The sequence below is a fragment of the Apium graveolens genome, unplaced genomic scaffold, assembly GCF_009905375.1.
Source record: "Apium graveolens cultivar Ventura unplaced genomic scaffold, ASM990537v1 ctg8747, whole genome shotgun sequence".
In the NCBI taxonomy this organism is placed as follows: Eukaryota; Viridiplantae; Streptophyta; class Magnoliopsida; order Apiales; family Apiaceae; genus Apium; species Apium graveolens.
Genome location: NW_027421438.1, coordinates 14,967 through 30,903, shown reverse-complemented (window position 1 = coordinate 30,903; position 15,937 = coordinate 14,967). Strand labels below are relative to the sequence as shown.

Here is a 15,937-nt window from a genome sequence, read left to right as displayed (position 1 = left end):
TTTATTTGTATATTTGTTGAGTGGACTGTTGAAGTTAAAAAAATTTAAAACGTTAAAAAGAGGCTCTAAACTTAAAGACTAATTTATTTATATAATTAAAAAAGTTATGAATTAACATAATTAAAATATTGAATGCCCCGATTATAAGACAGTACTATAATTAGTGGGAAATATTATAATTTATTTTTTAAAAAAATGACTTGAAATATTATTAGTATCATATCCTTGGTACTAGGTATCACTGAGTACAATTAAAGAATTTACTGAGTCTGTGAAAACGAGAGGCTTTACTAAAAGAACTTGGGTACTCAAATTGGGTACACTGCAAAACAGAAAATTAAATCTCCTAGGTGTACGTAATTGTTTTTATTAATGGTATGTGGATACACAGCTTTGCATTATCATGTGTTTAGTAAACAATAAAACATAGTCAACAAGTTGTTTTCTAGGTATATCAGATGCTGGTCATGTACCATGCATTCTTCATATCACACAGAGGGAGTTTAATTGACTCATTTTTTTAATCAAAGAAAATTCTAAGAAAAAAAAAGTAGAATAACCAAAAGAAATTTGTTCCGTAACCAGATGATAATCATCTAAATATTATTATTTTAGCCTCATAATGAGGCACTCATTATTGGTACATATAGCTCTTACAATCCTGAAGAAATAAAACAAAGAAACTAAGACACAAACAACATCAGTATTATTTAAAGTTCAGGCATACATATAAATGAACACCAGTATTATTAGGGAAATGGAGCACATAATCATAAGCTCCTTAATTTATTTCCTGGAGGATTTGGCTAAAGACACCGAGGACCCAAACTTGCATGGGGTACAGGTGCAACACAAACACTGAATGTCGTTAATGGTTGTCCTACTTTTCTCAGCCTCTGTTTTCTCCATGCGCTTGAAGAATTTTTGAGCATGACTTGCAACCTGAGTTGGAGTCCTGGAAGACACAAAAAACTGGGATATGTTCTTCCAGTCTCCTTTTCCGCATACTTCTAACCCCCTCATAAATGCCCTGTCAAATTTACTCAACCCAAAATTTAAATAATTTAGGTTAACAAGATGATTATATGTTTAAAGGAAAACAAATTTAAAGAGTGACCATTAAAGATTGTAATGTTACCAGTGTTCTTCCATTGTCCATGCTATACCTCTTTTCTTTGGCCTGCTGGTCTGCTGGTTAGCTTGCTGTTTTACTTCCCCCTCAGTCATGATATCCTCTCTGACAATATCTTCAAAATCAACACTGTCCTCTATGATAATATCTTCAAATTCACCGTTGGATGACTTGATCCACTTCAATTCCTCCATCAAAATCTGATGATGAAGTTTGATGGATTCCATGGTTTTCCATGGCATCAGAAGGGCCACCCTTTGAAAAAATGCTACAGAACCATAGTCTTCAAATTCTTCCATAGTATCTTCATATAACTTATTATCCTTGAAAGTCCATCCATCACTGGTATACATATCATTCTCACTAATTTGTGGGACATTAGAGAACAATCCCTCCATGTTTTCCCTCATTTTCTTCACAAAGAGATGGGGTGGACTACAGGGACAAATGTGACGTTATATAGGAACAGTAGAAGGTTTTTTTCAAACAAAATTAATAAGGAAATCCAGTCGACAGAGATATAAATGCTGTTAGGATACTATAAAAAAATTAGCAGCTGCACCGTACTAAGGATAAAAATATATTTGATCCATTTTTAAAAATAAAATATTTAATTAAAATTATTGAAAGAAGAGCACGTTATTACAAATCAAATTTAAAAATAGAATATACTAGCCTATAACCCGTGCGATGCACGGGTTGCTTTTAAAATTCGATAATTTTTAATAATATATTTTATAATATAATTTTCAATAGTTGAAAAATAAAATAAAGAATATAAAAAAGTTATAACAATATATGTTTATAATATTTTGAGACTTGACTAAAAATAATTAATATAATATAATAGGTTGTTCACGGGACTCAAACCCTGAACCTGTAAAAATTGTTAAAATAAAATAATAAAAATTTAAATATACTAAGCTCGTTCGAACCCTGAATCCATGAGAGCATTTTAAATATTAATATAATAATATTTTATTATTGCATCCAACGGTTCTCATCTTTCTGACTTTAGATCTGACGGTTATTATTCGTCGTACCAAACAACAAGCAACCGACTACTAAATAGAGGATGTTCTGCTTATAATAATAATAAAAGTTTAAATATATATACTAAGCTCTTGACGGCGTTCGAACCCTGAATCAATGAGAGCATTTTAAATATTAATATAATAATATTTTATTATTGCATCCAACGGTTCTCATCATCTTTCTGACTTTAGATCTGACGGTTGTTATTCGTCGTACCAAACAACGAGCAACCGACTACCAAATAGAGGGTGTTCTGCTTATAATATATTATAGATGGCCCAAAAAAATAAAAAGTTGCTATTTTATTATTTATGTTGTTTAATTATTTTTGTTCCATGCATACATTTACATGGTACTTTAAATCGAATTAGAGTAGACACACTACAACCAAACAAAAGATTAAAAATTATAGTTATGAAATTTTTAAATTGTAAAATTACAAAATCAAATTATTACACATTTAAAATCTTATTTCTTTACTTATAAAATTATATTATTTTTTAAGAAACTATAGAACCTTCTAGTTTTCAACAAAATATTTTAACTTATATATTTAATTATTCATTTCAAATTCTTTCAATAGTCTTGCATGAGTATTTTGTTACAACATAATAAAAGATAGTGTTATTGGATGTGAAACCAAACCGCGGCCGGTACCCAATAAAATAAGGCATGCCAGCATATACAACAATGAAAATATGTGTAAACAGCCAAAATCACCATAATCTAAGCCTCCTCCTTTTATCATTCACAGACAAATTTTTATCCCTATTTTTACTAATATTTCTCATAGCCTTCTTAACCAAGCTATTCGAAACAACATACGAGAATTCACCTTTTCGTCAAACTATTCCCAACCCCGATATACTCTCTAACTCCAGTAATGACATAGGTATGCAACTTACTATTCCCAGCCAACTCCCAAATTCAAATAGCTAAGATAATGGCTAATTTTTGCTGAGAAAAAGATAAACAAATTATAGAGATTGCAGATCACGGATGCACACTAAAAACTTACTCATACATTCAACATAACAATGGTTATAACATCAAGAGTGTGTATTATACACTACAAACATGTTTCCTTTCTAAACGAGAGCAGTGAACAAGAAAAATGAATTTGTTTTGCTAAATGTGCTATTGTGTACAAATGGGCATATTTCAAGGGCCAGGTTATAAGAATAAATAAGAAAATTACTCATTTACCCTCAGTTGATATAGCTAAAGATGTTTCTGAACGGAAAAGTATCGGGATGTACAAAAGCCATACTTCATTGATGCTGTGATACGTTTTGGTATTTTGAGGGTTCCAGGGTATTTTCGGAGAAATATTAAGGGTCAAAGTATGGTAAACCCAATATTAAAATAAGTAATGCACCAAGACACCGTCTAATTATACATTGAAATAACTCATGTTATTACACAATTCCAGTGAGTCATGAATGTGACATTACCTTAGTTCATGTGTTATTTTCTTCTTTAGCCTGTAAATTTGTTCTGCATCAGTGCTTTACAATAAATCCTTCCATTGTAAAAAAACTCATAATATTAGCCTTAGTAAAATTCAATAAGGTTTTTTAATATAATTAAGATAATGAACAAAACTTAGCCATAGTATACTAGTTGTTAAACCTGTTCTATGTTACGCATCCAGAGTTTCAACATAAATAGTTTAACTGTAGGGAATGAAAAAAGTATAAATATTTATTGTCATTCTGAATTTGATTTCAATAACTAGTTAAAAAAATTTAATGAAGATATGAAATATGTCGCACAGTCTAATTATGTGAAATAAAAATTTTCAGTAAAATGTGATCTTCCAACAAAGGAGAGAAACTTGAGTAGGGTATATTTATATCCCTATGAAGTTAATAATAGAATCTTTTTCTCGAAAATTTCATGACATTTAAAATGGTAAAAATTATATTGTACTAACAAAATTTGTGCAGGAAATGTTTGACAAACAAATTACATAATAATTGTTTTTCAATGTAAAAAGTAATATTTTATTATTCATGTTTTAGAAGAACTCCACTTTCGGAACGTCTAGAGATGCCCTTGCTTACTCGATGTCAAACTTGATTATCAAGTTTTATTTTCTAGTAGGTTCCTTAGATAAATGCATTCTTTCTCCTTTAATAACTTCTTCATAGGTTGGACTAACACAGGAACTAAACGCTAGCATCAAACTACGGCCGTCAAGGGTATTAAGCTGTACAATATAACCTGTCGATACTTTTGTTAAAGAGATCTTTTGAGTTGCAATAAGATCATCTCCAACCTTCTTGAAGACGCTACGAGGCTTTTCATCAATTATGAAAACAACATCGGAGGGTATTGTTATCACAATTTGCGATTAATACAAAAATATATGTGTGTGAATAACAAAAAGCAACAAAAGATATGAAGAGGATGTACTCGTGTCCACTCGTATAAATGTCTCCTTAAAGCTATTACGGCCCTTACTGTATGTGTGAGTCGTTAGCCTCCCAGGATAAAATGAGAAGATGGCGATGTTACGCGAACAGCACCCTCGTCGAACTAGAACGGAGTAAGAAACTACCACCTGAACAGAGAGAGGGTAGGGTTTGTGTTTGGGAGGTGGTTGTGTGTTGTATATCGAATGAATAAATAAATCTAAGCCTGATACGATATTATATAGGCTTGAGGAAATGTATGCATTACTTCACGTGTAATTAGTTAAAACTCGTTAATTAATCAATCAGTTAATAAATCAAATCTGTAATTGAATCAGATTATTATTACATCAAATCAATTATTATTATCTGTAGTCAAACCGAATTAAAATTTAAAAGCCCAAGCCCGGTGGAATTTAAATTTAGGAAAACTAGTCCGTGATTATTCTGGCCAATTTTCTGCTACATTCGTGTCCGCACGTCACACATGCGGGCAAGCTCGAAGGCTTCGCAAGCCTCAGATTATCCTTTGAAAATCCAAGATTTGTACCCCCTACGCGCGCACGTAGGTATTGGAGCAATACATAAGTAACACATTTGAACACTATATAAGTGCTTTGAGATATAAAGCTATGTATGCTCCTTTGCAAAATTAATGTGGGGCTTTCATTTTTTTCATAAATTTCAACTACTAAGAGACTAATTTTGGATGATCATATCTCATCCATCTCTTAGTCATTTTGAGTGATTCAAAGTACCTCGAAAATCTTTCTCGGAGGAGAACGCATTCCAATTGTCACTCGTTGCACGCATGAAACATTCATCCACTCAATTTATGTCTCAAATTGACTTGCCAATATGTGACTACTACCCATATTTTCCAACAATCCCCCACATGGATGAGATTAACGTTTCAGTAGCACAAACCAGATAGACAGACACGAAGTTTGACTTGGTGATAGTTTCTTCGATCAGATATAACATATGATAGGTAGAGAATGCTCCTTGAACCTTTGCTCGAATAAGCATACCGACTTTACTGGTAGATAGTAGACGTTCTTTTCCTTGAACTATTCGACCATTTGTGTAAACGATGATATACTTATCACTATATCTTTTATGACTCATTCAGTTCTCATGAGTATGTCCATTTTTTCCATGGAACATCATCCTAGTTCTGCAGGAATTTCTGAAGAATTATGATTTGGTCATCATGATTTAGTTGACCCATTGAACCAAGTTTTTGGGATCTCCAGTTAGCATTGGTTGGGTGTCCACCATGACACTGTAAAGCAACAAGCTAAAGCCCATCCCTCTCGATGATTCCTCAATGATTTCTCTTCATAACCCTTTGGTTAGTGGATCAGCGATATTATCCTTTGACGGTATATAGTCAATAGTGATAATTTCGGTTAAGATCAATTATCTAATGGAACTATGTCGATATCGTATGTAACGATACTTTTCATTATGCATCATACTTTGTGCTCTACCAATAACGAACTGACTATCACAGTATATCCCTATTGCAGTCATAAACTTTGGTCATCTTGGAATATTCTCTAAAAATTGGCGTAGATATTCAGCCTCTTCGGCGTATTTATCTAGTGCCACAAACTTAGCTTCCATCGTGGAATGAGCTATCACAGTCTGCTTTGAGGATTTTCATGAAATTCCAGCTTCAGCTAGTGTAAACACATAGCCACTCATAGACTTTAGAGCCTACTTGCAAGATATCCAGTTCGAGTCAGTATATCCCTCTAATATTGCTGGATATCTGCCACAGTGCAGTCCATAATCTTGAGTTCCTCTCAAGTACCCTTATGATCGCTTTTCAGTGATCAGTTCCTGGATTACTCGTAAACCTACTCAACTTGTTGATTGAGTAAATTTAGCAAAACTAGTCTGTGATTATTCGTACCAATTTTATGCTACATTCGTGTCCGCACATGCAGGCAAGCTCGAAGGCTTCGAAAGCGTCATATTTTCCCTCGAAATCCCAAGATTTGAACCCCTGCGCGCACGTAGGTGTTGGAGCAATACATAAGTAACACATTTGAACACTACAGAAGTGTTTCACTATATATGCAGATTTCACTTCTACAGGGCAACCTAGAACATTTATGTTAGCATAAAGATAAGAGAAATGGCAGTTTCCAGAATCTAGGAGGAGAGAAATGAAGTTTCTTTGTTCTCTGTAAGGAAAGATTCAGCCTAATTTATATTTCTTGACAACATTTGGCTTAATAATAGTATCTATTATTAAGTTCAGATTTTTTTTAATTTAATACATTGTAAGTGTCACCTATAATTTACTTTCAATATATAGCCATGCAATCCATACAAACTATTGATAACCATTATACATTAAAAATTAAGACTGTAACTGTTCTATAAATTATGATTAATATTTTTATGTCTGCCTAATTTCGAGGGTCGAACTTCTTATAGAAGCTCCTGGATAACCTGGTTTCAGATATCCAAGAAGGGGATTGCAGCAGGACAATTACTTGCCCATCCAGGACCAAGTGCAGATGTTAAACCAATCGTGGAAAGAGTGAATTTGGCCGGGATGATAAAAGACAAGCTATGGAAAGATCAAGCATATACGGTATGTAATACCAAATTGCCAGAGGGTATTTTTGATGTTGAAGAGGTGGTTCTACAATTGGCATTTCTAGAGGCGAATATGCATCGAATCTGAGACAACAATCTGTAGAATTTGGATTTATTAGTCAAATATTATGAGGTTGTATTTTTATTTAGTGTCAACTGTCTTCTAAGTAATTAAGTTCTACGTCTCACTATGTTACCCCTATTCCTACACAGTTCACATTTAAATTCACGGTGCCAACACATAAACCTTTAAATTGCATCAACAATGAACAAAAAATTGACAAGGACATATACCTTTGACTAAACTGACAGCGAAATGACTAAGATCTAAAAATGCATAAAACCTAGCAAAAAATTATGCTACAAGCATTAGGAAGAGAGTACATATTTACGGCCAGACTCCACTAGACGTGACAGGAACAACTCAAATATCCAAGTAGATGTTCTTAAATTAAACTGGTGGAGCAATTGATGAAAGGAAATCCAGTTGAATAGAAAAAAAGTTAAACAGAAAACAAATTTAAAAGAATCAACAACTCGTAAGTTCATAGATGATTTCATAAATAAACATTTAAACATCCAGATCATACAAGAGGTACATACTTTAACGGACTAATAAGCTTACCCGGTACCATCATCAGCGACATTCCTTGATATCTTCAACTTCTTAGTAGTTCCAAAGTACAAATCCTCAAGACTACAAGGCAATGTCCTCTCTATAGCTGCCTCTTTTCCCTTTAGCATACCGACAAATTATATATATTTATTGTTAAAAATATAAGAGGCAAGCTGATAAGCTCAGAGTGATATCATTGTTGTGCCAACCTGGCATAACAAACTTTCCGGCAAACTCATTTTTTACAACAAAATTTTATAGCCCAAACTAGAAAATAAAAGACCTAAACAATATTTAATCAATAACATTAATAGGAAATGATGATCATATTATCAATAATACTTGACTCATTTTTTACAACAAAATTTTACAACCCAAACAAGAAAATAAAAGAAATAAACAATATTTAAGGTCAATAACATTAATAGGTAATGATATTAATAGGTAATGATGATCATATTATCAACAATACACTACTAAAATTCTTGTACTTGCATCCACTACCAATGTTGTTGGCCAACAACATTCTTTTTTTTGTGATTTGTAAACATACTAATAAATTTAATAGTTCAAATACTTACTAAGTCTATTTTATTCATAATCTAAGTTTGGAATCCTCGCAATAATAATATTAAAATTTAGAATTTTATATTTGTTCCTTCATTATAAACAATATATGTAATCAATTAAATAAAGATTATAAGTGTTAATAGCAACATGATATTATTAAGATTACAATTTCTGTAAGATTCATTTGTATAAATAAAAATGTATATTTAAAAAGCTCGTGCATCGCAAGGGTTTAAAGGTAGTATGCTTTAATTTCAAGGCTTGTGTTTAAGGCCAACTGTGTTAACTCGGTCCACCTAAAACTACAGGCACTCAATCTTTTTTTTTGAAAAAAAATTATGTTAAAATTCACCGATTTTGGTGTAAATTCTTTTGGTGACGGTAGTTTCAAATTTTCATAAAAATTTTGAATCTATAAATTTCAACCTCTAAAAAGCCACCAACCTAATTTGGTCGATTTTATTCCAGAAGTAACCAAATCTGGTTGATTATATTGAAAATCCACCGTTTTTTTTTTTGTGGATTTTACGGATTTTTGTTGTAGTGTTATCTATCCAAGAAGGAAGGATTCAACACCGATATGATTATGTATTTATTCAATTTCGATTATATGTGTAGATGTCGTACGTTTTTTTGTAATTGAATTATTTTCCTTTTTAAGAAATAATAGATCACTGTATTGCTTTATCATTATTCCTACTGATCCATTTATGGAATTATTTTCCTTTTTCAGAAAATAATAGATCACTGTATTATTTTATCATTATTCCTACCGATCCATTTATGATAGATTAATAATTGGTCACCAACATAAGGTTAACAAAAGGTAAAGTAAAATAAATTTAATGTAATGTAATGTATCATTCATTACATGCTCCCTAATGAAGTGGTACTTGATGCCTATGTGATTTGTTCTTGAATGTTGTACTGGATTTTTAGTGATGGCAATTGCACTTGTGTTATCACAGAAAATAAGAATTTTATCCACTTGCATACCATAGTCCAACAATTATTTTTTCATCCATAAAATCTATGCACAACAACTACCAGCAGCAATATACTCAGCTTCAGCTGTAGAAGTAGAAACTGAATTTTCTTTTTATTGAACCAGGATACTAGCTTATTTCCTAGAAATTGATAGGTTCATGTTATACTTTTTTCTGTCTATTTTATAACCTGCATAATTTACATCTGAATAATCAGTTCGATCAAAACCAGAATCTCTAGGGTACCAAATGCCAAGTTTTGGTGTTCCCTTGAGATATCTGAAAATTCTCTTAATAGCTACTAAGTGAGATTCTCTAGGATCAGTCTGAAATCTAGCACAAAGATAAGTACCAAACATTATATCTGGCCTACTAGTTGTTAAGTATAAAGGTGAGTCAACCATGCCTCTATAGCTTGAAATGTCCACAGACTTTTCAGTAGTGTTTAATTCAAGTTTTATCCACAGACTTTTAGTAGTGTTGAGCCGACTCGACTCGGCTTGATTTTACCTTTAGTTGTTGTAAAGTTGGTATTTTGAAGTGAGTTAATTACTCTCATATTATTTTAGAAAATGAAAAATTATATATTAAAGTAGATGAATGTTCAAAAATATATTTTTTTATTTTTTCAAATTAAAAAATATTAATATCAATTTGAATCGTCAAAAGAGATGGGGGAGTAATATACCTTCCGCGTTAACTGATTAAGGCTCTGTTTAGAATTGCTAATAAAAATTGCTGTGCTGTTAGAAAAAGTGCGGCTGAAAAAAGTGATGTAAAAATCAGATGATTATTTGGTAATTTTTTTGATATGTATATGTGTTGATGCAAAAAATTAAAATAATGATGTTTTTGGTAAGGTTTGATGGTGAAATCAGTATCTGCTTCCCGCAACAGCTGAAAAGCAGCTTTTTCTAAAAGCGTGGGGACTTGCTTTCTCTAACAGCAACTTTTAGGTCAAAAGCACTTTTCCAAAAAACAGCTTTTAAATTTTACCAAACAATTTTTTAACTGCTTTTCAGCGAAAAAACTGCTGTTGCTGTCTGCAACAGCAATACCAAACACATCCTAAATGATGCTTATCAGCGTCTGTGCATGCATTGGAATTTTTTTAATAAAGCAATTAATTTTCATAGGTAATCAGCAGCAAAGAACTTGACCATCAGGCCAATTAATTAATAACATAATGTACGTGATATCAGCTGTTTCAACTACTTAATTATCTTCCTATATAAATCAACTATCTCTTTCCTGGAATAAAGTAACATATGTAGGAATATTATTATTAAACAAATGGGTTGTTGTGAAAGCACAGAGAGGTCAAGTCCTAAAGGTGATGGCTTGTTCTTCAGAACTGAAATTGACGAAAAGAACAAGAAAGAGATGGTAGAGGCTGCTAAGTTTGTCGGTGCCCTCGTTGTGGCTGGTGTGGTTGCATGGGGTATTTCGAGTTTATTCAGTTCTGGATCAGGGAACAAGAAGGTTATGAAAGCTCCTGGTAAGAATGGTTACATTTTCACGGAAGACTGTGAAAGTGACCCTACAAGTTATTTCAAAAGACCTCGTGATTAAGCTCTTACATTTCAGTGTTTTCCTATTGTTGTAACTAGCTCTATTACCCGTGCAAGACACATGCTAGTTTTATTTATAAAAAAATTGCTATTTTTTATGTACTTACGATATTTGTGTGTTGTTTCATACAATATTGTGTGGTTCATGTTCAAAGGACTGCTGTAACGACGAACATCCTTAAATTTATATTGTGCGCGAATATAAAGTTTAGAGTGCACTCTTACCATTAAAAATAATGGTTTTCTATTAAGTATCAATGATTTTTTCAACTGGAGATACCAAAATATAATAATGTTTAGGTGTCATGTTTATCAAATATGGGGGCCAAATAGTATTTTTTTTTGCACGGTCGAACTCGAACTTCAAATTACTCGGCTCATAAGATTCACGAGTCTTATCGAGCCGATATTCTTTTTTAATAGGAATATATTTTTATCTAAATATTTAATATTTTATTAATATTTTATATATTTATTAGAATCGAATTCAAGCATAACCTATCATATTTTAAGTTTTGTCAATATTTGGGAAATTGATTCAAGTTTTCAAGCCGAATTTGAGGTTATTGGACTATTATGATCCGAGTTTCATGCTTGATTTAATATTCTGGTGAAACCCAGCTCGTGCTCGAGCCCGGATATTTTTAATCGAGTTCAAGTCTGAAAGTTTTTTTTTATCGTAGGTAACCCGCAGCCGCTACCCTTCGGGTGCGCACTGGGTAAACCCTACGGACTCACGCAATAGCCTGCAAACCACGTGAACCAAGGTAAACCTTTAGTTTCAATATTCTGAAAGTTTTCGACTCGACTCGGCTTGATTATACCTTTAGTTGTTGTAAAGTTGGTATTTCGAAGTGAGTTAATTACCCAAGTCTCAATATTTAATAAACTATTATTAAATGGTAATATATTATCAATAAGTTAATATGTTAACATAATATCAATAAGTTATTTATTTAATATTTGTAATTTTTTATAAATAAAAATAATTAAAATCACGTGGTTGTACATAAGTATAAAGTTAGTATATTGTAGTGAGCTAATTACTCAATTCTTAAAATAATTTTATTATATATCAATATTAGATTATATAGGTTTAGTCATCCAATATAAAGAAAAAAATATATAACTCGATACTTGATGTTATCAAAATATAATCAAACGAGCCTCTAGCTTAATAGATTGAACTCAAATGTTTGGATATAGGTGTCACAGGTTCATTTCTACAAGCTAGTAATATTTTTCCATATTTATTCAAATAAGGGCGCAAAATATTAATTTCGAATTATATCTTTTCCCTAAAATTTTGAACCTATCGAAATTTTTACGACCTTAATTTCGAGTTTAAATTTAAAGTTCGGTTGAACTCGAGTTCGTGCTCGAACCCGATTATTTTTAATCGAGTACGAGCCTGACAGTTTTCGACTCGACTGGGATTGATTATACCCTTAATTGTTACACGAGTATAAAGTTAGTATCTCGATGTGAGTTAATTATCCGATTTTGATAATTAATAAATTATTATATGGTAAGATATTATATACAAGTTAATATGATAATATATTATCAACAAGAAGTTATTTATTGAATGTATAAATTAAAAAAAAATTATAGTCCCGTTGTTGCACATGAGTGTAAAGTATTATATTATAATCAGCTAATTAACCAAGTCCTGGAATAATTTTATTCTATATAGATATTGAATTATATAGGTTTAGTCACCCAAGATAAAGAAAGAAGTATGTAACTCAATACTCGATTTTATCAAAATTTAACCAAATGAGTTTCTAGCTCAATTGGTTGAAGTCGTATGTTTATTATAAATGTAGAGTTAGCATATTGAAATGAGTTATTCAATCAAGTCTCAAATCATTATATTTTATATAAATATTAAAAAATATATAAAATTTAATATAAGGCAAGACACCTCGTGTAAATAAGTAAGTTCTAACTCAATACTTAATGTTATAAAATTTAACCAAAAGTGCTAGCTCAAGTGGTTGATGTGTTTAATTTGCAAATAGTTGGCATAGGTTCGATTACTTGATGCTGCAGATTATAAAGATAACATATTTTATATAAATATTAAAATAAATATAAATTTAATGTAAGGCAAGACACCTAATGTAAATAAATAAGTTCTAAGTCAATACTTAATGTTATAAAAGTTATCCACAAGTGTCTCTAGTTCAAGTGGTTGATGTGTTTAATTACTAAGTAGTTGGCATAGGTTCGATTCCTATCAACAATAACTATTTTTGATATTTATTAAAATAATGGGCAAAACAGTAATTTCGAATAAACCTATCATATTTCGAGTTTTTGTCAATATTTGGTGAAATTGATTCAAGTTTTCGAGCCGAACTCGAGGCTACTAGACTATTTACGATCCGAGTTTCATGCTTGATTTAAGATTCAGGTGAAACCGAGCTCGTGCTCGAGCCCGGACATTTTTAATCGAGTTCAAGTCTCAAAGTTTTCGACTCGGCTCGGCTTGATTATACCCTTAGTTGTTGCAAAGTTGGTATTTCGAAGTGAGTTAATTACCCAAGTCTCAATATTTAATAACTATTATTAAATGGTAATATATTATCAATAAGTTAATATGTTAACATAATATCAACAAGTTATTTATTTAATATTGTAATTTTTTTATAAATAAAAAATAATTAAAATCATGTGGTTGTACGTGAGTATAAAGTTAGTATATTGTAGTGAGCTAATTACTCAAGTCTTAGAATAATTTTATTATATATCAATATTAGATTATATAGGTTTAGTCATCAATATAAAGAAAAAAAAATATAACTCGGTACTTGATGTGATCAAAATATAATCAAATGAGCCTCTAGCTCAATCGATTGAAGTCAAATATTTGGATATAGGTGTCACAGGTTCAATTCTACAATCTAGTAATATTTTTTCATATTTATTCAAATAAGGGCGTAAAATATTAATTTTGAATTATATGTTTTCCCTAAAAATTTGAACCTATCGAACTTTTTACGATCTGAATTTCGAGTTTAAAATTTAAAGTTCGGTTACTCGAGTTCGTGCTCGAACCCGAATATTTTTAATAGAGTACGAGCCTGACAGTTATTATAGATAGTGGTTGATGTGTTTAATTTGCAAATAGTTGACATAGGTTCGATTACTTGATGCTGCAGATTATAAAGATAACAGATTTTATATAAATATTAAAATAAATATAAAATTTAATGTAAGGCAAGACACCTCATGTAAATAAATAAGTTCTATGTCAATACTTAATGTTATAAAGTTTAACCACAATTGTCTCTAGCTCAAGTGGTTGATTTGTTTAATTTGTAAGTAGTTGGTATAGGTTCGATTCGTATCAACAAAAACTATTTTTGATATTTATTAAATTACATGGGCAAAACAGTAATTTTGAATAAATGTTTCCCCAAAATGTTGCAGTAATATAAAGATAATAGATAGATGATTTATACTGGTAATTTTGAGTATTAGGTAAAGCCAATGTAATCATGCAGTTTCTGGATTATTAATAAACTCTATTTTGTTTATGCATTGATAGTGTTTGAAATTTTAGTTTACTAATATGCAAATTGACCAAAGTTGGTTACATATCTGTTCCAACAAAAATCATTCCTATATAAGACCTTGACTATTGACAAATTGTAGCATTATGCAGAGATAATTAAAAAGAAATGAACAGACATATATATACTTCATTCACAGCAACGGTAAATTGAAAACTTAGCACGCAGACACGATCTGATTATACATTGAAATAACTCAAGTTAATAAAGTTCCAAGAGTCATGAATTAGTCATTGGGTACTTCATGAATTATTAGAATTCCAAGTATAATTTAGAATTTAAAGAAACATTATCTTAAATAAATTTGTTTGGACTAAGTTTTTCTCCATATTGCATTTTTACCTTATCTTACAAGGTAGCACCGAACCTGTAAAGCATATGTGAGATTGCCATTCTCTTTCCACATGACAGATTCAAAACACGTATAAGTAAAGATATCATATATGCATATTAATAAAGTTGCTTATAAATCTGTTCCAACAAAGAAACATTCCTATATAAGACGCCTTGACTATTAACAAATTTCAGCATAATGCAAAGATAATTAAAAAGAAATGAAAAGGCATATATATACTTCATTAACAGAAACGGTAAATTGAAAACTTAGCACGCAACACGATCTGATTATGTTGAGAAACTCACTAACAAGTATAGCAACATAGAGGCAAGTGTATAAAGAATTTAACAAGTTTAGGCCAAGACCACAGTTAACAAAACAAAATATGCAGGTAAACAAAATCAGTAACTGAAATAACGAAGAGAGAAAGAAAGATGTACCCGAAACCATAGCTTTCAACAGTGACTGAAATAAAGGTTTACAGATACAAAATGCCAAGAAAATGATTACAGCTGAGTCACCAGGCCTTGCTCGAAGTCCTGGCGGCTCTTGAAGAGATTATTGCCCCCTACCTGCTGCGTTTGGGATGTGCGCATATCTCCACCAGGATATAAACAGCTCGGAGTTTATGTTAACAGCAGCAACAAACCTCCACTTCGACCAGCACCTCAGTCGCCGGAAAATATCAGCACTTCAGGACTTATGGGAGAGAAATGCAGAGAGGTTGAAGAGAAGAGATGAGAATGCAGTGTGTTGTATTCATTCAGTTTAGCCTCTATTATAGGAGAGGAAAAATGAAACTGTCCACACACTTAATGTCTGAATTAAACTGCTCCATTAATGAAAAAATCAAAACTGATCAGATTTTGAATTCATAAATGAAAAAATCAAAACTGAACAACTTTTGAATTTAAATTATTTGTAACAGCTTTTTCACATTAACACCCACATTATTATCAGAACTTAAGTTAAGTTCTGATTCGACTCATCAGTACTTAAGTTCTGATTCGACTCATCAGTACTTAAGTTCTGATTCTGATATCAGAACTTGTTAAGTTCTGATTTTATTCATCAGT

General features: G+C 31.4%; 1 protein-coding gene across 1 annotated transcript; it reads right to left on the bottom strand.

Moving 5' to 3' along the window:
* Positions 1–580: 580 nt before the first annotated feature.
* Positions 581–1,606, bottom strand: LOC141705292 (transcription factor SRM1-like). Its single transcript, XM_074508313.1, has 2 exons — positions 1,139–1,606; positions 581–1,030 (listed from the first exon to the last, which is right to left on the bottom strand). The coding sequence occupies exons 1-2, from the start codon at positions 1,540–1,542 to the stop codon at positions 787–789; spliced, it is 648 nt and encodes a 215-aa protein (XP_074364414.1). The 5' UTR covers positions 1,543–1,606; the 3' UTR covers positions 581–786.
* Between the last annotated feature and the right edge of the window lie 14,331 nt (positions 1,607–15,937).